Raw genomic sequence first — 20,651 nt, 5'->3', positions numbered from 1 at the left:
CTTCTGGCCCAGTAGCAGCAAAGATCTCTGGGGTTGCCTGTCAGTGACAGTTCTTTCCAATGGTCACCATTGCCACTTTTAGGGTATGGTCCATTATGGTTGTCTATATGGTAGCCAGTGTTGCACCTTCACTGCCACTGCTGCTGTGGCTTCTCAGGTTCTTGTTTCAGGAGTTCAAGATCTGAAGTCCAGAACAAGGGAAAGTAAGTGTAAAGAACTTAATTCAGAAAAGTAGCTGAACATCTCTGTTCTCTTTCTACCATCCTCTTCCCCAGGAGAATCGTGTGTGTGTGTGTGTGTGTGTGTGTGTGTGTGTGTGTGTGTGTGTGTGTGTGTGTGTGTGTGTGTGTCTCGCTGCCTCAGTTTTCAGGCTAGGTGTTCTTACACCATTGCTGCTCTCTTGTTGCCCCTATTATGTATTTTTGGAAGGTGACACTTTCTTGGTTGGGTTACACGACATCCTTATGGGTTACTGATTCCTAACTAGTCCTTTTCTGAAAATCTTCCCATGAGGGTCAGGAAAAAGTTACCAAAACTAGAAGGGGATAGGGAGGAGCCAAAGGCAAGATATTTGAAATATCTCTTTTGTGTCTGGTTTCAGCCTACTAGGCTAATATGCTGACCCAGGGCCCTGGGTCCTAACTACTTTCAGTACTGCAGTGATCTTTAAGATTGATCTGCCCCTGAATGCCACTCATCATTATGTCCTGCACCTGGTGTCAAATGAGAAATAAGTGCTAATTGGGTTAAGGTGGGCCTCTTTGCCCAAGACTATGTCATAATCACATTCTACTTTTAAACCCCCACCACACCCCATTTTTTTCTTAGGTGGACACGGTGATTTTTTTTTTTTTTTTGGTCCATCACAGGTCTTGGATTCAGGGCCCGTGCGAATGTCCCTGTGCTATTTTGATCAAGGCCAGCGCTCTACTATTTGAGCTTTACTTCTGTTTTTTTTTTTTTTTTTGATGGTTAATTGACAAGAAGTCACAGGGACTTTCCTACCTGGGCTGGCTCAGAACAACAATCCTTAGATCTCGGCCTCCTGAGTGGGTAGGATTACAGGCATGGGCCACCAACTGGGATCACAGGCGATTCTTGAGATACGGAATTCACTGACAAACATTACGTCAATCATTTCCTGTCTGGTGGCCACGGGGAGGAACTTAACCCCCCAAGTCCCCTAAACTTCAATAAACTTCTCTAGGGACTAACCCATTGTCACCTCTGAAAGTGTCTTTCTGTATGAAATAACTGTTTGCTCTAAATGTGGTGTGTTGCCTGAAATCTCAGGCTGCAGGAAATCCAAGTAGCTGCGTTGACTTCTGGCACCACTGAGGCCCTCAAAGGAAAGGAAGAGAGAACAAAGTTCAGTGTTTTTCTATTCTTGGGAGCAATGATGATTCCATGGCGTTAAGGTGTGACTAAAATAAAGAATACACCAACTTTGGAAACCCATAGCTCTCACCATTCACTTCTTCCGCAATCTCACTAAGGTAGCAATGCTGAAATCCCGGGGGGGGTGGGGGGGGTCGCACTGTTGTGCGCTGGCGCAGAGCGGTGCGCGTGCGCACTTCTCATCACGTGAACACCGGGTGGGTTAGGGCCCGCGTTTTCAGCCATCTGGTGAAGCGCCTGCGCAGACCACGGGCGTCCGTCACCATGACAACGTCCGCTGGGGGCTCAGGTACGCGTCTCTCCCTGACTTCTCTCTGCGAGAGCTCTGAGTGCGCCGCGCGGGTTTCCGTGCGCGGGTGGGCGCTGTCCGGGCTTGCCGGGCGGGAGGGTGTCCCTCGGTCTCCGCCGAGCTCCGGCGGCCGGGGGTGGGACCCTATCCGCGGCGGGCGGGCGGGCGCGCGTCCAGGCCGCCTGGTCGAGGAGGCCGGCCCAGGGGAGGAGGTGTAGGGAAGAGCATTTGGAGGGCGGGGACGACCTCTCGGAGGTTTCCCTTGAAGTAAAAGGTGGTGACACCTGGAGCCGCCTGACCCGGCCTTCTCCCCTCCGGGGCTCCACCATTGGTAGTCAGGCCTGCGTGGTGGCTTAGTCTGCAGACTAAGGTGAGATAAACCGCAGGCCCGAGAATTCCCCAGAAAGCCACCATCCATAACTGAAGCCTCAGTGGTCTCATCTGTCGGCTTCGGTGACATTTCCAGATTTCTAAAGTGGGAAAAATGCCAATACTCAGTAACTTTGGGACATTTTCTAAAGTTCTTTCTTGATTTTGAAGAAAGTTAGGACCAAACTGAATTGTTTGATCATACAAAAATAAAAACGTGGCCAGGAGTTGGGCCTAGTGGTAGAGTGCTTGCCTAGCATGCTCGAAGACCCGGGTTCGATTCCTTGGTACCACATACATAGAAACAAGCCGAAGTGGTGCTGAGGCTCAAGTGTAGAGCTCTAGCCTTGAGAAAGTCCAAGGACAGTGCTCAGGCCCTGAGCCCAAGCCCAGGACCGGCAAAAAATAAATGAATAAAATAAAAACATGTTTTCAACATGAACATGAAAGACACAATATGATTTATGTTGAAAACATCCTTCTTATCAAGGTTTAATTCCAAGTCTAGGTCAATTAAAGTATCAGCTCGTGCTTAGGGTAGGCTAGAATAGGCCATGACACTAGGTATTGTTTTCTTGATCTATGGTATTTCCAACTTATGTTTATCTGGACATGTGCCTCTTCTAACATACAAGGAGCCTCTTGTACATAGTTATGGCTAAGTAAAATTTAGCAATTCACCCATTAAAAGAATACAGAAGCCGGACATGGTGGCTCATGCCTGTAATCCTAGCTACTCAGGAGACTGAGATCTGAGGATCTCAGTTCAAAGCCAGCCCAGGCATTAAAGAACCTGAGACTCTTATCTCCAATTAATCACTAGAAAACAGGAAGTGGGGCTGTGGCTCAAGGGATACAGCAGTAGTCTTGAGCTGAAGAGCTCAGGGACAGCACCCAGGCCGAGTTCAAGCATCATGATCCACAAAAAAAAAAAAAAAAAAAAAAAAAAAATGTGGTGATGTGGGAATGGTGGCTTCCACCTGTCATTTCAGCTGCATGGAAGATGTAGGTAGGAAACATGATTTTTCTAGTTTCTTAAGAAAACATTGATAATTACCATTGTGTTTTAGCTACCCAACTTTGTCATGGTAGCATAAAAACAAATCTCTCAGGGAGGTATGAATAGGGGAAGTTCAGAAATATAGAGCCCTAAGTCATTTGGTATCCACTACCTTCTCTGCCTCCCCAGCCCCCTCTCTCTCTCTCTCTCTCTCTCTCTCTCTCTCTCTCTCTCTCTCTCTCTCTCTCTCTCTCTCTCTCTCTCTCTCTCTCTCTCTCTCTCTCTCTCTCCTCCCCCCCCTCTTCCTCTCTTCTCTCTCTCTCTCCTCTCTGCTCTCTCTGCCAGTCTTGGGACTTGGACTGAGGGCCTTGATACCAGCCTTGAGTTTTGTGCTCAAGGTTTGCACTCCACCACTTGAACCATAGCCCTTCCCCTCTGGTTTTTTGGTGGTTAATTGGAAATAAGAATACCAAAAACTTTCCGGCTTGGGCAGGCTGCAAACTGCAATCCTCAAATCCCAGGCTCCAGAGTAGATCTAAGTATAAGCTACCGGTGCCCAGCTCTCTCTTCCTTTTGTGATGGGGGTCTTGCTTGTAGTCCAGCCTGGCCTCAACTTACAATCCTCCTGTGCCAACTTCTGAGTTTTGGGTTTACAGGTGTGTGCTACCACAGCTGATGCCATTTAGTGTACCACAATATACTGTGATCTTATTTTCTTCTTGTTGGACATTTAGCCAATAATAAACCTTCTAAAATGCCCAAACTGAATATCTAAAAGATGATGATCTTCTATTTTTTTATTGTTGCAATAATGTATAGAGGGGGTTACAGTTAAATTCATCAGGTAGTAGGTACATTACTTCTCACACATTGATAGTCCCTCCCATGTTTTTGTCCCATTTCCTTCCCGCCAATCGCCTCCCAACAATCTTGTGGCTCTGACTATTTCATATGCCAAAATAGGCCCATGTGTCTCAGGTGACTGCTTGGGGACAGCCCACTCTTTATTCCAAGTGGTTCCTAAATCCCATGTATATTGGTTAGAAGTCATCTTTATTTGCCCCTCTCAGATCAAATATTGCCTTGTACAGTGTTTCACTGGCAATTCCTAATACTTGTCCAACAGTTAATGGCAGGCATAATCTTTTGCTTAAGTACTTGCAGACACTTGGAAAGCACTTAATGAATGTTTGAATGAGTAAGCAGAATTAGGGAAGTAATGAAGAGAAAATCTGGTGTGCTTTAGTTGACAGACATAAGAATTATTTAAAGCAAGGCACAGTGGCTCATGCCTGTAATCCTAGATTCTCAGGAGGCTGAGATCTGAGGATCTCAAAGCTAGCCCAGGCATTAAAGTCCATGAGATTCTTATCTCCAATTAACCAACAGAAAACCGTAAGTGGCACTGTGGTTCAAGGGGTATGGTGGTAGCCTTGAGCTGAAGAGCTCAGGGACAGCACCCAGGGCCAGAGTTCAAACCCCATGACAGACAAAAAGAAATAATTATTTACATTTGTACATGCTATATAAATCTATAAATACTATCTCAAGAGTTCACTTAACCACTCATGAATATTTCCAAGAGTCATAATCTGAAATGAATATGCACCAGAATGTTCATTGGGACTTTAGATAGAGGAAACAAACTGTACAAAACTAACAATTTTTAGACATAACTTTGGCTTTATATTCATTTACTTCTATTTATAGGGCTGGGATATGATGTGAAATTTCTGAAGTTTCAACCCTTGAAGATCTATTTCTTGCCATTTAAATTTTCTTCCTACATCCTTTTTATGTTTCAGATGTTCATACCATCCTGTATATACTAATTATTACATTATGTAACATATTTAGTATACTTGCAATATCCTAATCTAAGTTGATATTTTCCCTTACCATCTTCTAGTCCTTCTTATTAGTGACATACTATTTTAGCCCAACAATCCTTCCTGTAGGCATATATTCAAAGGAACTAAAAATCACTACCTGTAAAGATATCTCTAAAACATTATTCATAATAGCTAATGTATGAAGTAAACAAGCTAGGTATATGATAACAGCTGTGTTGTCCACACAAACACAAGCATGTGCACACACACACACACACTCAAAGAAAAATATTATTCATCCCTAAAAATGACTAATTTTTTGCCAGTCCTGGGACTTGAATGCAGGGCCTGAGCACTGTCCTTGGGCTTTCTTAAGGCTAGAGCTCTACCACTTGAGCCACAGCACTACTTCTGGCGTTTTCTATGTATGTGGTACTGAGGAATCAAACCCATGTCTTCATGCATGCTAGGCAAGCACTCTACCACTAAAGCCAAACTCCCAGCCCCTAAAAATGACTTCTTGCTAAGCATGAGCCATGAGGGAATTGTTATTCTAAGTGAAATAGCTACACAGGAAAGAAGGAAATACTGTACGGTTTTATAGAGAATCTAAAACAGAATTCAAGTATATAGAAATAGAGAAAAAAAATTTGGTTGAGTATAAGTGGAGATAGATGTATATGTCAGAAGATCGGACACATTTATAGATCTAACATGTAATGAGGAATGTGGGTAGTAAATTGTAATGCACACAAAACATTAATTTGCCTTATATAATAACATTTTTACTAAGAATATATGTCTCGTATCATTTCTATATTTCCATAATAAATTTTGCTCTAAAGAATTTTACTGCATCCCAGAATCTACTCAGAAGGCTGAGATCTGAGAATCACAGTCCAAAGCCAGCCTAGGAGAAAGTCTGTGAGATTCTTATCTCCAATTAACCACCAGAAAACTGTAAGTGGCTCTGTGGTAGAGCACTAGCCTTGGGCTAAAGAGCTCAGGGACAGAGCCCAGGCCCAGAGTTCAAGCCCCATGACCAACCAGAAAAAAAAATAATAGTTTTACTCTATAAAAAGTATGAGTCATTCTGGGAGCTGGCCTAGTGGTAGAGTGAGTGCTTGCCTAGTATGCATGAAGCCCTGGGTTTAATTCGTCACTACCAGAAAAAAGCCAAAAGTGGTGCTGTGGCTCAAGTGGTAGAGTACTAGCCTTGAGGAAAGCCCAAGGACAGTGCTCAGATCTTAAGTTCAAGCCCCAGGACTGGCAAGAATAAAAAAGTACCAGTCTTTCTCATGTAGATCTTGTTATTTTAGGATCATGGAGTGAAAACATATTGGAGTATTTTCTGAGAAATAACCAGATTACAACAGAAGATGGTGCTGAGATTGTCTGGTATCATGCAGCTAATCACAAGGCACAAATGGATGAGGCCTTGAGAAGTAAGTTCGTTACTTTTACTTACCTTGGGAATTTACAGGTAACACAAGTAATCATTTTATTTCTCAGAGGCCTTATGGAAAATGGGGTGCTGTTTTTAGAATCTCCAAACCACCTCAGTAACCAGAAAGTCCTATACATGCTTCTGGCCAATTTCTCTAAAATTCCACTGTTACTCCATTTTTCCTGTGTGAAGGAAATAGAAGTTCTTCCAGTGCTTCTAAAAGGCTGAAGATTTATTTAGCTTACTCCTTTCATATTCTGTACCATGGTTAAGAAGCCTTAGCACTTTCAACTTTCCACTGCATACCTCCTTCTCTAAGTTTGCAAATTCATTAGGGAGAAGATTCCCTATCTTCTTCCAGTTTCTGCAGATGACAGTGTCACTAGGGTTTTACTACCACATAAAATAAGTTGTGTATTCTCAAACTTCAAATACAAGTTACCACATGGCTCTTCCTACTTTCATGACCAGCTCTTTCCTTGCCTTTTGTAGCCTTCATCTGGTCCCAAAGCCAATGACACATGATTCAGATTTTTTTTTCCAGATGTTTCTTTCTGTTTATGTACCTCCAACTTATGACTTAAAATAGCATTTGTACCAAGTCTCATATGATGTGTGTCAGCTGGCTGGTTCCTTTGCAGGTAGTATAGACCATAGTCTTCATGGAGCTGCATTTAGTGGGGAACTCAGCTGGAGCTAGAAAATCTTGTGTCATTCTTTTTTTTTTTTTGCCAGTCCTGGGCTTGAGCTCAGGGCCTGAGCACTGTTCTTGGACTTTCTCAAGGCTAGAGCTCTACCACTTGAGCCTCAGCACCACTTCTGGCTTTTTTCTATGTATGTGGTACCGAGGAATCGAACCCAGGTCTTCATGCATGCTAGGCAAGCACTTTAACCACTAGGCCAAACTCCCAGCCCTCTTGTGTCATTCTTAAGAAATGAGCTTTTAATATACATTTCAGCCATGAGTAATATATAACCACAGCTTCCAATTTGAGGGTTGAGAAGAAAAAAATAACTATTGCTGGGCACAGTGGCTCACACCATAGATCTCATGCCTCCTTAGCTATAAAAGAGGCTGAGATCTGAGGATCGTGGTTCAAAGACAGCCCAGGAACTAAAATCTGTGAGACTCTTATCTCCAGTTAATCACTAGAAAACTGGATTTGGTGCTGTGGCTCAAGGGGTAGGGCAGTAGCCCTGAGCTTAAGAACTCAGGGACAACACCCAGGCCCAGAGTTAGGTGGTGGCCTTGAGCTGAAGAGCTCAGGGACAGCGCCCAGGCCCAGAGTTTAAGCCCCATGACCAACAAAAAAAAAACAAAAAACAAACCAACTATTCAATATTTCCAGAAAACTTCCACCAATCCAAGTAAGTCTACCCTCATGTACTCATTTTGCTTAGTATTGGAAACATGTACATAACTCTGACAACAGCTTACCAACTCTGTAATATAGGCAGTGTTTAGCTTCTGGGCACCTGTTAACTCATCTGGAGGAAAGTAAAGACAACATATAAAGGCCGGATACAGTACCTGGCAAGTAGTCGTTCCTTAGCAATGTCTTTCTTTCCTTCCTTTCCCATTCCTTGGAATAGTATAGGATACAGCATTTCCTGTGTTTCTGTCTTTTTTTTTTTTTCCAGTCCTGGAGCTTGAACTTAGGGTCTGACACTGTCCTAGGGCTTTCTCAAGGCTAGAACTCTACCTCTTGAGCCACAGCACCATTTCTAGCTTTTTCTATGTATGTGGTACCAAGGAATTCAACCCAGGTCTTCGTGCATGCTAAGCAAGTGCTCTACCCCTAGGCCAAACTCCCGGCCCTCTGTCTTTTTTTTTTTTTTTTTTTTTTTAGCACTAACTGAAGGTCTTTAATTTGGACAGGCTCTGCTCACATGATAGAGGCTGATGTCCTTCTTCCAGGCAATGAGTCAGAGCATGGACCACCAATCATGGCCCACCCTCCTGAAACAAGTAGCGATAACACTTTGCAAGAGTGGCTGGCAGAGGTTATGAAAAGCAATAAAGGCATCAAGCTGGATTTCAAGAGGTATTTATACAAACATGTTTTTGGTTGTTTCAGAAAACTCTGAGGAAAATTAATAGCCACACATACCCATGCCTGTGTATTTTTGTACTTAATGCAAACTAAAGTCAAAGCATAGGCTTTAATATGTTCCAGGAATGGACCTGCCTGATATCTGCTGAGAAATATGCTGATTGTTTCTCAGGGACCTCTTGAGACTAAAGTTCTAAAGTTAATTTTTTTTTTGCCAGTCCTGGGCTTGAGCTCAGAGCCTGAGCACTGTCCTTGGACTTTCTCAAGGCTAGAGCTCTACCACTTGAGCCTCAGCACCATTTCTGGCTTTTTTCTATATATGTGGTACCCAGGAATCGAACCTGGGTCTTCATGCATGCTAGGCAAGCACTCTACCACTAGGCCAAACTCCCAGCCACTAAAGTTAATTTTTATAAAGGAATTTGTCATAAGTGATCTGTGCGATAACAGAATTCTAATTTTTAAAATAATTTTCTTTTGTTGAAAAACAGTCTGTGAGAGTTGAGAGAATATTATTGAAGCAGTTAATGAATATCGATGTGACTTATTCTATTTGTAAATAGAATTGTATGGAATGCTTCAACAACTAAAGTGTTTTTTTTCTAAATATTGGTTTGGAAGTATTGATAGTGAAGAGTAAGATTAAATGTCATTTCCTTCTCTCTGGCGATAGCAGATGTTTTCACTCTCATAAGTGAAAATTATTTATAACTTGTATCATAAGAATATACTAAGAAAGCTTATCACAAACCTCATGAAGACTACTACTGTTAAAATTCAGATTTGATAATAAACCTCCATTATCTTTGAATCATATTTTAAATTTGAATTACCTCAAGAAAGTAATAAGAAGGGGCCGGGAGTTTGGCCTAGTGGTAGAGTGCTTGCCTAGCATGCACGAAGACCCGGGTTCGATTCCTTGGTACCCCACATACATAGCAAAAAAAGCCGGAAGTGGTGCTGAGGCTCAAGTGGTAGAGCTCTAGCCTTGAGAAAGTCCAAGGACAGTGCTCAGGCCCTGAGCTCAAGCCCAGGACTGGCAAAAAAAAAAAAAAGAAAGTAATAAGAAGCCAGGCACAGTGGCTCACACCTGTAATCCTAGCTACTCAGGAGGCTAAGATCTGAGGATCAAGGTTCAGAACCAGCCTGGGCACAAAAGGACCTGAGACTCTTATCTCCAATTATTCTCTAGAAAACAGGAAGTGGGGATTGACTCAAAGGTAGGATGGTAGCCTTGAGCTGAAGAGCTCAGGGCAGCGCCCAGGTGGAGTTCAAGCCCCATGACCCACAAAAATAAATAAATAAGGATTTGGAGTCCTTGTAGAATTAGTAAGGTGGTCCAACCATTTGTTATAGGAGCTGTCAATAAGCCTCATTGTTGTTGGTGACTGAGCAATATATGGAATCTTGAGTAAGCAGCTGTTCATATTGATGGGGACTTGTGAGTTAAAGAACTGGCTTAAGAGCTGGGAGTGTGCCCTAGTGGTAGTTTGCCTAGGATTCCTTGGTACCACATACACATTAAAACTAGAAGTGGTGCTGTGGCTTAAGTGGTAGAGCGTTAGCCTTGAGAAAGCCCAAGGACAGTGCCCAGACCGTAAGTTCAAGCCCCAGGACAAGCAAAAAAATATTATGGCATATAGTTATGAAGATTTTCAAATGGTATGTGACTCAACTGTTTTACTGACTAAGAAACTTAGTCCCAGAGAGATTTTTTTAACTACTAATGGCAATAGCTAAGCTTTGCTGACTGAACTAGAACCAGATCCTAGGATTTTTAGAAACAATCTGGCATTTATTCCACCATGAAGTAGAGCATTTATTTCACATGTAATACTTGGCAATTTCAAATTTTAGATCTCCTTGCCCCCCCCCTTTTTTTTGCCAGTCCTGGGACTTGAACTCAGGACTAGGTATGTCCTTGGGCTTTGTCAAGGCTAGTACTTTACCACTTGAACCACAGCACCATTCCAGCTTTTTCTTTTTCTTTTCTTTTCTTTCTTTACTTACTTTTTCTTCCTTCCTTTCTTCCTTCCTTTCTTTTTTGTGGCTCATGGGGCTTGAAAACTCAGCCTGGGCGCTGTCAGATCTCAGCATCCTGAGTAGCTAGGATTACAGATGAGAGCCACCGCGCCCGGCTGACTCCAGCTCTTTCTGTATATATGTGGTACTGGGGAATTGAACCCAGGGCTTTGTGTCTGCTAGGCAAGCATTCTACCATTAGGCTGCACTCCCCACCTCTCCTTGCCTTTTTCAGAGCTCATTTTTTCTTGTTTAACATTTCCTCTTGAATTCCCTCAGATGTTTCCTTTGGCTCCCCACAGATTAACTTGTTATTCTTAAAGGCTAGCAGCTACCACAAAAGAGCCAGACTTTTAGAAAAATTAATCCTAATGTATTTGAAGGGGAATGACTAAAGCATCTGTAAGAACCATGTATTATTTGTCAGACCATCTTGCAAGAAATTGCATAGGTTTTTCGTTTAATCTTCCTAATAATCTAAGACATAGGTCATTGTTGTTATCCTCCTTTTCCAGATGGGAAATGGAGGCTGAGGGGTCAGGTAGGCTGCTGGAGGTCACATGGCTGGTAATGGAGAGTGTAAAGGGAAGAAGAATAAATATTGTGATGCCTCCAGTCTTGCTCTTTTTGCTCAGGATTCTGGATTTTCTGTGTTCCATATGACTTTTAGAACTGTAGTTATAACATGACATTGATAATGGCATGAGAAATGACACATTTCATTGAGTCTGCAAGGTCCAGCTTTAGAGTTTATCAGTCCTCCATTTCAGGAGCAGAATGAAGGAGATGAGAAGCTAAGGACTACAGCCTGGCTTCACTGGTTTTAGTGTACTATTTAATGAGATTGTTGATTTGTCCTTGGAAGGTACACAAAAGGAGAAGAAAGAAGGGCAAAAGCCGGGATAGACATGTCACGTCTTGGAGAAGAAAAGGACCCTGAGGAGGGCTGCTAATGTTCTCCCCTCCCAAAGCCATTCTCATGATTCTTAGCCTTCCATCCCAGCATGAGCTACGAACTGCTTTATACTAGCTTAGTGAGGAACTTCCAAACCTCTGCTGGGTCCATGATTGGTGGCATTACTCATATAGCTGTAGAACCGTTTCATTCCTTTCAGGACTAATAAGTGGAAATCAATATTATGAAATATAGTATACGTTAGCTTTCCCCTCTGCTGTGATACTTGATTTTATTTGTCAAGTGTTTTTGCATTATGTTGATACTGTGAATTTGAGAACACCAGTGGTCTAAAAGACCTTTTCACTGTGAGAGTGTTTTATTGACAGCTAACTGTTTTTAGTTTGGCAGCTGTGGAACCATCCATGATGCTACTGGAAAAGGTGAAGCACTACCTGAAATGTCCTGTGTGGATTAATGCTGATATTCTTCCGGGTCCAAATGGGACTAGCAAAGTAGTAGATGCGAAACCATTTATAGACACCGTGACATCCTTCTTTCCAGATGTGACATTTTCCCTGGGTTGGACAACAGGCTGGCATCCTGAAAAAGTCAATGAAGGTAATGGACCATTCTAATGATATGTTTATCATTAGTCAAATTAAAACATCCTCCAATTATAAGAATAGTACCTTTAAGCCAGGCTCAGTGACCCAGTGACTTATGCCTGTAATCCTAGCTACTCAGGAGGCTGAGATCTGAGGATTGTGATTCAAAGCCAACATGGGCACTACAAAGCTGTGAGACTCTTATCTCTAATTAATCACTAGAAAATGAGAAGTAGCGCTGTGGCTCAAGGGGTAGGGTTGTAGCCTTGAGCTGAAGAGCTCAGGGACAGCGCTTAGGCCCAGAGTTGAAGACCCATGACCAACTAAAAAAATAAATAAAAATAGTACATTTAATACAAAGTAAAAGAAAAATACACGCATACATACTGGGTGCCAGTGGCTCACACCTGTAATCCTAGCTACTCAGGAGGCTGAGATCTGAGGGTCGAGGTTCAAAGCCAGCCCAGCCACAAAAGACTGTGAGACTCTTATCTCCAATAAACCACCAGAAAACTGGAAGTGGTGCTGTGGCTCAAGTGATAGAACCCTAGCCTTGAGCTGAAGAGCCAAGGGACAGTGCCCAGGCCCAAAGTTCAAGACCCCCTGGCCAACCAACCAAATAACACACACACACACAAAACCTACCAACAAAATCTGAGAGCCAAGTGCTTCTCAGTCTTGAGCTGGAGAGCTCAGGTACTATATACAGGCCCAGGTGTAGGGCGCTAGCAACTCAGGGACAGCACCCAGGCATTCAAGCCCCACGGCCCACAAAAAAAAAAAAATGCTTGAAGAGTTGAAGAGTACACTGAAAAGAAATGTACTACTTATATAACTGTATATCACCTTTGCAATAAAATAAAATTTTAAAAAGTGGTCGAAGAAAAACAAAAGTATTTATTACCTCTCTTATGATTCTAAACTCCATCTGTTCTTAGTCTAACAAGGGCCCTCTCTCTGGTTTGCAGCAAGTAAACCATGTCTACATCCTGAGTGTGTTCAAGTTCTTTCCCATTACTGCCCTGTTATTACCAACCAGTGCTTTATCCTGCCTTACTTCTTAAGCTAAAGCTTGTTAAAGAAGAGCATGCATATCTTTCTTTTGTGTGTGTGTGTGTGTCTTGGTCATGGGGCTTGAACTCTGTCCTTGAGCTCTTCAGTGCAGTGCTACCACTCTACCACTTGAACCTCAGCACCAAACTCATTTGAGTCTCACAGACTTCTGTGTTCTGGCTGGCTTTGAACCATGATCCTTAGATCTCAGCCTCCTAGTAGCTAGGCATGCGCCACTGGCACCCAGCTCATGTATAACTTTCTAACCACAGTACAGTTTCTGTTAGCCATCCCTTATTCTAGAAGTAAATGTATTTTTGAAATTTTAAAGAAGAAATATTTCCTTTTTGTTTACCAGCAATTTACCTACTAAATTGAGTTATTTACTTAGGATTTCTGCAAAGCCTCCTTTATCTTCCAATACTTTTACAACCCATTTTAAAATATTTTTATTAAAGAATTTATTAACATTGATTTTTACATCATATTTCAAATGACATGTTTAACAAACAAGTATTCAAGAAGGGAATCTCTATATACAATTACTGGCACTTAGATTTTAGAACATAATTGAAATCAGGCTGAGGGTTTGTATGTCATAGATACATATTAATCTCTGTATTAAAACATTATGTCTATAGAGTCACAAATTTTTGTGTCTATGTAGTTGTGTTTATATTTCCAATGCTATGTCCATAGCATTGGGTATGTGACTAATGAGTCCTCCCTCTTGTACTCTTTGGATCTAGTAGCCGCATATTAAGGATACCTTGCGCCTTTCGTTCCTTTGGTCTTGACTACAACCCATTTTTGATAGAGGTTAGGGTGATACAAAAAGAAACAGTTTTAGATGTAATTTATAAGCAATCAATGCATTTTCCACAATACTCAACATGATTTATAAAGTCAGTTTTTCTTTTACTTCTACTTTACATGAAAACTCTAAGTGATTTAGACTAGCTGCAAAGAAAATAGAATTGAACAGCTGATGATTTTTTTCTTGGAAAAGAAAAGTTAACTAGCACAGATAGAAAAATCTCAGTTTATACAGCATAATAATGATACACAATGACCTAAGAAATGAGACATACCTTAGAATCTTTAAATAAAAATACTATCTTATTTTTATATTTAAGAGATTAGAAGTACTGTATGGTATCAATACTAGAACTGGGCATTTTTCACTCACTGTTGGAACTCTGCCACTTGAACCACACTCCCAGCATAGCATTTTGCCTGTTATTTGGAGATAGAGTCCCTTAGACTTTTCTGTCCAGGTTGGCTTTGAACCTTGATCCTCAGATCTCTGCCTCTTCAGTATCTATTATTACAGACATAAGCCATTGATGCATGACTGTGGATTTTGTCCTTTGCTTCTGTTTGTTTCTGTGTCCTTAAGAAAAAGGTCTTACACTGAAGTAAGTTAAAATTGTTTCAAATTTACTTTTTTTCACCTCAGAGATTACTTGGATTTTTTTCTATTTTTGTTTTTTAATTTGGGATTGAACCCAGGCCTGACATATTTTAAGCTCATTCTCTATTACAGAACTATACCCTGAACCCCTTAAAAATCTCTTTAGTGTTATGTTTTTGTTGTGCTCTAGGTTAATATGGTATGGCCTTTATATACATTTTCCATTACAAATATTTTCTTGGATAATCAAGTATGGGAATGCATGCCTGTAATTACAGAGAATCACAGAAGAATCATAAGTGTGAGGCCATTTAAGCCCGAGAACCCTGTCTCTTAAATTTAAAAGAAAAAAAAAATAGGTTGAGTTGGAGATGTAACTCAGTGTTAGAAAACTTTTTTAAAATATATTTTTATTGTAATTAATAGAAGAGTTACATTATATTCGTAGAAAACTTTCTTGCCTAGAGTAAGACCCTAGGTACATTCATCCTACCACACAATTAAAACAATATTCCCTTTTATTATGATATTTCAATTTACTCTGAATCCAAATGGAAGAATTTACAAATTTGGTTCATTTATCTTATAAATTTGCAATAAACTTATGAATTGATTTTTTATTTAATTGATGTTCAAGATTTCAATTAGGAAGTTTACTTTCTGTCTTTTCATTTCAGGGTACAGTTGGGCAATGGTGAAAGAGATGGACTATATATGCAGTGGACTCAGTCAGCCTGTAACATTCCCTGTCAGGGCAGCATTAGTCAGACAGTCCTGTTCTCAGTTACTCTGGCTATTAGAGCAATCAAACAGGTATGTATTAGTTTAACGAAGTAAGGTATGCAAGTGAATATTTATGAAAGAATCAACAGAGCTTGAAAATCATAGGACAGTGTGTGTGTGAGAGGAAAAGGAAATGACACTACTGTATATATACACTGTTTCTCCCACCAGACTGAGGCTCTGTGGACTTCCTTCTGCTTAACAGCTAGTCTTTTGACATGCTCCATACAAAAGGTTGTATAGGTACTAGATGCCCCCAAATGCTGTCATCTTTATTATTTATTATTTCATAGTCACAGACTGCTAAGAGTAGATAAATTAGTTTCTTTCTTAATTTCATCATTTCAGAAATACTTTTCATGTAAAATTTTATTAAATTTTTCTTTTTTTCATCCTCTTTTCCTTTTTGCATCTCAATACTGCATTTGTTTGGTGTTTTAATCCTTGAAAGTTTGTTCACAATTTTTCCCTTTTTTTTTTTTTTTTTTTGGTCAGTGGTGGGGCTTAAACTCTGGGCCTAGGCACTGTCCATGAGCTCTTCAGCTTGAGGCTAGGACTCTACCACCTTGAGTCACAGTAGCACTTCTGTTTTCCTCATGGTTAATTGTAGTCTCACAGACTTTTGTGCCTGAGCTGGCTTTGAACCATGATCCTCAGATCTCAGCCCTTGAGTAGCTAGGATTACAGACGTGAGCTACCAGCGCCTGGCGGCATCTTCTTACTCCACTTCTACTGCTGCTTCCTCTTCTTCCTCTTCTTCTTCTTCTTCTTCTTCTTCTTCTTCTTCTTCTTCTTCTTCTTCTTCTTCTTCTTCTCTGAGTGCATAATTTCAAATACACTCTTTGAATTTATTGAGTATTTCTTCTGTTTGAGTCTATTTTTAAAGCTCTGTATTGTATTTTTCATGCCCTTGTATCCTGTAGTTTGAGAATTTCAGTTAGGTTCTTACTTTATGATTGTCTTTGTTACATTTCTAATTTGTTCATATGTTGATTTCTTGATTTCTTTCTCTACTTGTGTTCTCTTGTAGCTTGCTGAGCTTTAGAAGTTTTTTTTGTTTTGTTTTACTTTCACAGACATACCATGGTTTCCCATTTCTTTTAGGTTGTTTATAACAGAATTATTGTGAGATGAACACTGATCACTCATACCTGTAATCCTAGCTACTCAGGAGGCTGAATAGCCAGAAGTTAAAGCCAGCCCAGGTAGAAAAGTTCACAAGAGACTCCAAAATAATCAGCAAAGAAATGAGACTCAAGTGACAGAACCATTAGCTGAGCAGTTAAGCCAATATGATACCTGTAAGAGGAGTAGCAGTAGCAGCAGCAGAAAGAGGTGGGTGGGGAGAGGAAGAGTTAGGAGAAGAAAGGAAGGAAGGAGGGAGAGAGGAAGGGAAGAAAGGAAAGGAAAGGAAGGAAGGAAGGAAGAAAAGGAAGAAAGGAAGGAAGAAAGAAAGGAAGAAAGGAAGGAAATTATTGTGCTCCTTTGATAGAGTCATATTGTTATATCTCCTTCAATTTTTCAACTCTACAGAGCTTTTAGATAGACCTTCCCCAGTCAGACTGTATCAAGGTTCTGTGGGTCTTCCATAACTTTTCTCTCAATACACATACTTTGCCCATTTTATTTCCTCTTCTGTGCTTTCTTTTAAGCCTGGACAGCTAGGCTGAGGGACGGAACTGTCCTATTTATGTTCCTTACTGTAGTGCTTTTAAAGTGCTGAAGTATATTTTCCAAATTCAGAAGAGTCAGTCTGCTGTTTGTGCTCCTGCATGATCTGCAGAGGCTTGTGTATGCCATCTGTGAGGATGTCCATGCATGAGAGCATCAGAGGGTACTGGGGGTATCCATGGCCAGGAGAACATCCACAGCTATCCATCTTCCAAGCTTTCTAAGCAGAGCTCTTAGAGTCTGTGACATGATTAAGAATTTTCCCACTTTATTGAGTTCCATGGCGTGGTTGCTTTGAGCTTGTCCCTCTTTTTTCCATCTAGTTGCTCTCAGACTTGATCAGATTCCCTCAGTATCTTGGCTAAGCTGAGAATGAATCCGACTTCTTGGCCATCCTGCCACAAGGGCAGGGGAACTGAGTGTTAATTATGTTTCTACTTTCCCACATGGGAGTAATCAAATAACAAGGGAATCTCCTTGGACCCTAACTGGGAAGATTGGGATGTGGGTAAAGTGAGACTATTCTTTTTCACACTTCTCTAGAGTGTCTCCTTAATACTCTTTTCCGTGGGTAGCTGTCAAAAATCATGGTTCCTCTAGGAGGATGAGAGCTGGAAACTAACTTGTGTGCTCTTGTAACTCATGAAGAGGACAGTCATGCCTACATCTAGCTGCATGTGGAGCTGGGGAATGTAGTTTTCAGTCTAAATGATTCTTTCGTTTAGATAATAATTCATAGGAGAATGGGTGTCAAGCAAAGCTACCAGTTTCTATCACACAGTTATATCAGCTGTTATTTAAATAAGTAAAAAATTGGCTCAAAAATCTAGTAAAGGATCATGCTGTGAAAAATCCTTTCTTCCAGCTACCCAGTCTTCCTGTCCAATCTTGCTGACCACAGTTGTCAGTTTCTTGTTAGCTAGATATTAGCTTCTTTGTAAATACAAGTGAATATGTAAATAGAGATTCTTATTTTCCCTCCTTGTAAAACAAAATATCCATTATATAAACCTAGCTTCTTAAAGTAAGAGGAAGAGGTGAGGGGTGAGGGTCTCCAGGGGAGAGGAGAGGTTGTCATAGGGTAGAGACACACAGGTCCCTCCCGAGATACTGCTTTGTGTTCTGGTTATACTGACTTGTACTTGATGATAATTTGCTTAAATTATATAACATATGTGTGTGTGTTTTTTGGCCAGTAAAAAGCTCTAAAATGTAGATAGAGAATTGGATTTGAATGAATATAATTCAAGATACTCTTTAGCAATTTTATTTTTTCATTTTTATTTAAGTACAATAGGGAGAATATAAAATGAGACAAGCTAGCACTGGAAAGCTCTTCTTTTAACCAAAATGATCATATCTTGTCTTTTTATAAGTCTTGTCACCATGGTGCCCAGATAAATTAATAGATTCCATTCTAGCATGAAATATAGGCTTCAAAGAGAATTTTTACTTTTCCTTTCCTCTATGATCTGTGCTGTAGTTTAAAATTATTTCTGGTTTCACATAATACTGCTGTGAAACAAAATCCAAAGTGCTTTCCTTTGTTATATTTCCAAAATGATGTAACTGTTGATGAGGATAGGAATATGTCAGTGTAGCAAGACCATATGCCCAATTGCATAGCTACTTCTTTTTTGTTGTTGTTGTTTTGCCAGTCCTGGATCCTGAACACTGTCCTTGGGTTTCCTCAAGGCTAGAGCTCTACCACTTGAGCCACAGCACCACTTCCAGTTTTTTTCTGTGTATGCGGAACCAAGGAATCAAACCCAGGTCTTCATATATACTAGGCAAGCACTCTACCACTAGGCCAAGCTCTCGGCCCAACTGCTACTTCTTATGGTTAGCAGAAGGAATGCTTTGGAGATTATCACCTCCCTTCCTCTATTGTGACAAATTTATGGGGAAAATAAATATGAAACTACTTAGAGCTATGGAATAGCAAGCTTTTCCATAGATTCTAATGCAACTCTGTCACTGAAATAAATGATTTTTTTTTAACAGTCCTGAGGCTTGAACTCAGGACCTGGGCACTGTCCCTGAGCTTTTTTCCTCAAGGCTAGTATCTTACCACTTGAGCCACAGATCTACTTCCAGCTTTTTGGTTATTAATTGGAGATGAGTCTCACAGAGGCCAGGTACAGTGACTCACGCCTGTAATCCTAGCTACTCAGGAGACTGAGATTTGAGGATCGCAGTTCAAAACCAGCCTGGGAACTAAAGAACAGGATACTCTTATCTCCAATTAATCACTAGAAAATGGGTAGTGGGGCTGTGGCTCAGGGACAATGTCCAGGCCCAGAATTCAAGCTCCATGACCCTCCCCCCCCAAAAAAAAAATAAAAGAAAGAGTGTCTCATAGACTTTCCTTCCCGGGTTGGCTTCTGTGATACTCAAATCTCAGCCTCCTGAGTAGCTAGGATTATAGGTATGAGCCAGCTGTGCTCAGTAACAGCTGTAATTTTGACATGAGTTAACAGGTTCTTTGATGAGTAACACAGTCCCTTCAGTTCCTTTTTCCAGAATTTGACCCACTTTTTGTGCTACTAGTTTGTGTTTCTAATAAGGACTGAGATATAGCTCAGTGGCAAGGCAGTTGCCGAGCAAGTGCAATATCCTGGGTTTGGTCCCAAATACCAAAATAGAAAAGACCAAAAAAAAAAAAAAACCACAGTTAAAAACCCAAACAAAAAATAAATAAGAGCCATGTAATATTTCTGTAATTCAAATATAGATGTTATGCAGTTTTGACAATACCAGTGTGAAAAATTTTAAATCTCTGGTCTCTTGTTGATGAAAGAATGAAATAGGAAAGTATAGTTATACCATTGCTAATTAATTTAAATTTGTGTACATTAACTATAGAGATAAATGTGTATTTTTAGACTTAAGAAAATCATTTGCCATTGTTTCTTACCCCCCCCAAAAAAAACCTTTTTAATTATATAGTTCTCTTATTTTAATACAGGTACAGCCTGACTATTTGGACTGGGAAAACTGATAACTATTCCATTGAAGACTTGCTTTATATTAGAGAACATTTTAATAAAAATCAAGTTTTCTATGACATTTTGGAACCACAAAATCAAGAATTTAAGCAAGCTATTGGAATCAAAGTTAATTTCTAAGAAAATTTGTCTACATTACTTCCTATGTTTTGGTATCACATCCATCTGTGCTTTATTTTTGCATTTATTTGACAAAGGTGAAAGGTACAGTTTTATTTTAGTATTTTGACAGCTGCCATAAAAATACTTTTTAGTTACAGTAAAAATACTTAACTTGGGGATAATAATGCATGTTTGTAATTTCAGCATTTGGAATGGCTACATAGTAAAGCCTTGTTTTAGAACGACAACAACAAAACCATCTTAATGAGTTTTCTTCTAATAGCCATGCATTGATTTTGTGAAAAGACTTGAATTAATAAATAAATTTTATTGTGATGAAATTTGACCCACTGTTTGTCCAGAATGAATTTGGTACTTGATTCTTTTGCCCTGAATAGTTTGATTTTTTTTTTTTTGCCAGACCTGAGGGCTTGAACTCAGGGCCTGGGCACTGTCCTTGGACACATTTTTTTGCTCAAGGCTAACACTCTGCCACTTGAGCAGCAGCTCCACTTCTGTCTTTTTCTGTGTATGTGATTCCAAAGAATCCAACCCAGGGCTTCATGCATGCTAGGAGAGCACTCTACACTAGGCCACACTCCTGGCCTGAATAGTTTGATTAAAAACTTTTTTTTTTGCTGGTCCCAGGGTTTGAACTCTGGACCTGAGTGCTGTCTCTGAGCTTCTTTTGTGGCTTTTATCATTA

The 20,651-nt window shown here is 40.4% G+C and overlaps 1 protein-coding gene across 2 annotated transcripts; it reads left to right on the top strand.

The window, feature by feature from the left end:
• The first annotated feature begins 1,597 nt into the window (after positions 1–1,597).
• Positions 1,598–20,291, top strand: Fam151b (family with sequence similarity 151 member B). 2 transcript variants are annotated; one of them, XM_090331700.1, is made up of 6 exons: positions 1,598–1,687; positions 6,208–6,333; positions 8,215–8,380; positions 11,710–11,927; positions 15,059–15,194; positions 19,804–20,291. In XM_090331700.1, the coding sequence occupies exons 1-6, from the start codon at positions 1,663–1,665 to the stop codon at positions 19,961–19,963; spliced, it is 831 nt and encodes a 276-aa protein (XP_090187826.1). In that variant the 5' UTR covers positions 1,598–1,662; the 3' UTR covers positions 19,964–20,291. The 2 variants fall into 2 exon arrangements, with proteins under 2 accessions (XP_090187826.1, XP_090187825.1); XM_090331699.1 differs by lacking the exon at positions 1,598–1,687 and adding an exon at positions 3,018–3,065.
• The last annotated feature ends 360 nt before the right edge of the window (positions 20,292–20,651 follow it).

The sequence above is a fragment of the Megascapheus bottae genome, chromosome 4 (genome assembly GCF_031878675.1).
Source record: "Megascapheus bottae isolate mThoBot1 chromosome 4, mThoBot2.hap1, whole genome shotgun sequence".
NCBI classification, from domain to species: domain Eukaryota; kingdom Metazoa; phylum Chordata; class Mammalia; order Rodentia; family Geomyidae; genus Megascapheus; species Megascapheus bottae.
This window is presented reverse-complemented; position numbering and strand designations above follow the sequence as displayed.

What these genes read in the sequence shown, in the direction of transcription:
- Fam151b (XM_090331699.1), top strand. Translation starts at nt 3,023, where the DNA reads ATGGTGGCTTCCACCTGTCATTTCAGCTGCATGGAAGATGTAG. An exon ending in AATGGATGAGGCCTTGAGAA is followed by an intron (nt 6,334 to 8,214) that starts GTAAGTTCGTTA and finishes TAATTTGGACAG; the next exon opens with GCTCTGCTCACATGATAGAG. An exon ending in ATCAAGCTGGATTTCAAGAG is followed by an intron (nt 8,381 to 11,709) that starts GTATTTATACAA and finishes AACTGTTTTTAG; the next exon opens with TTTGGCAGCTGTGGAACCAT.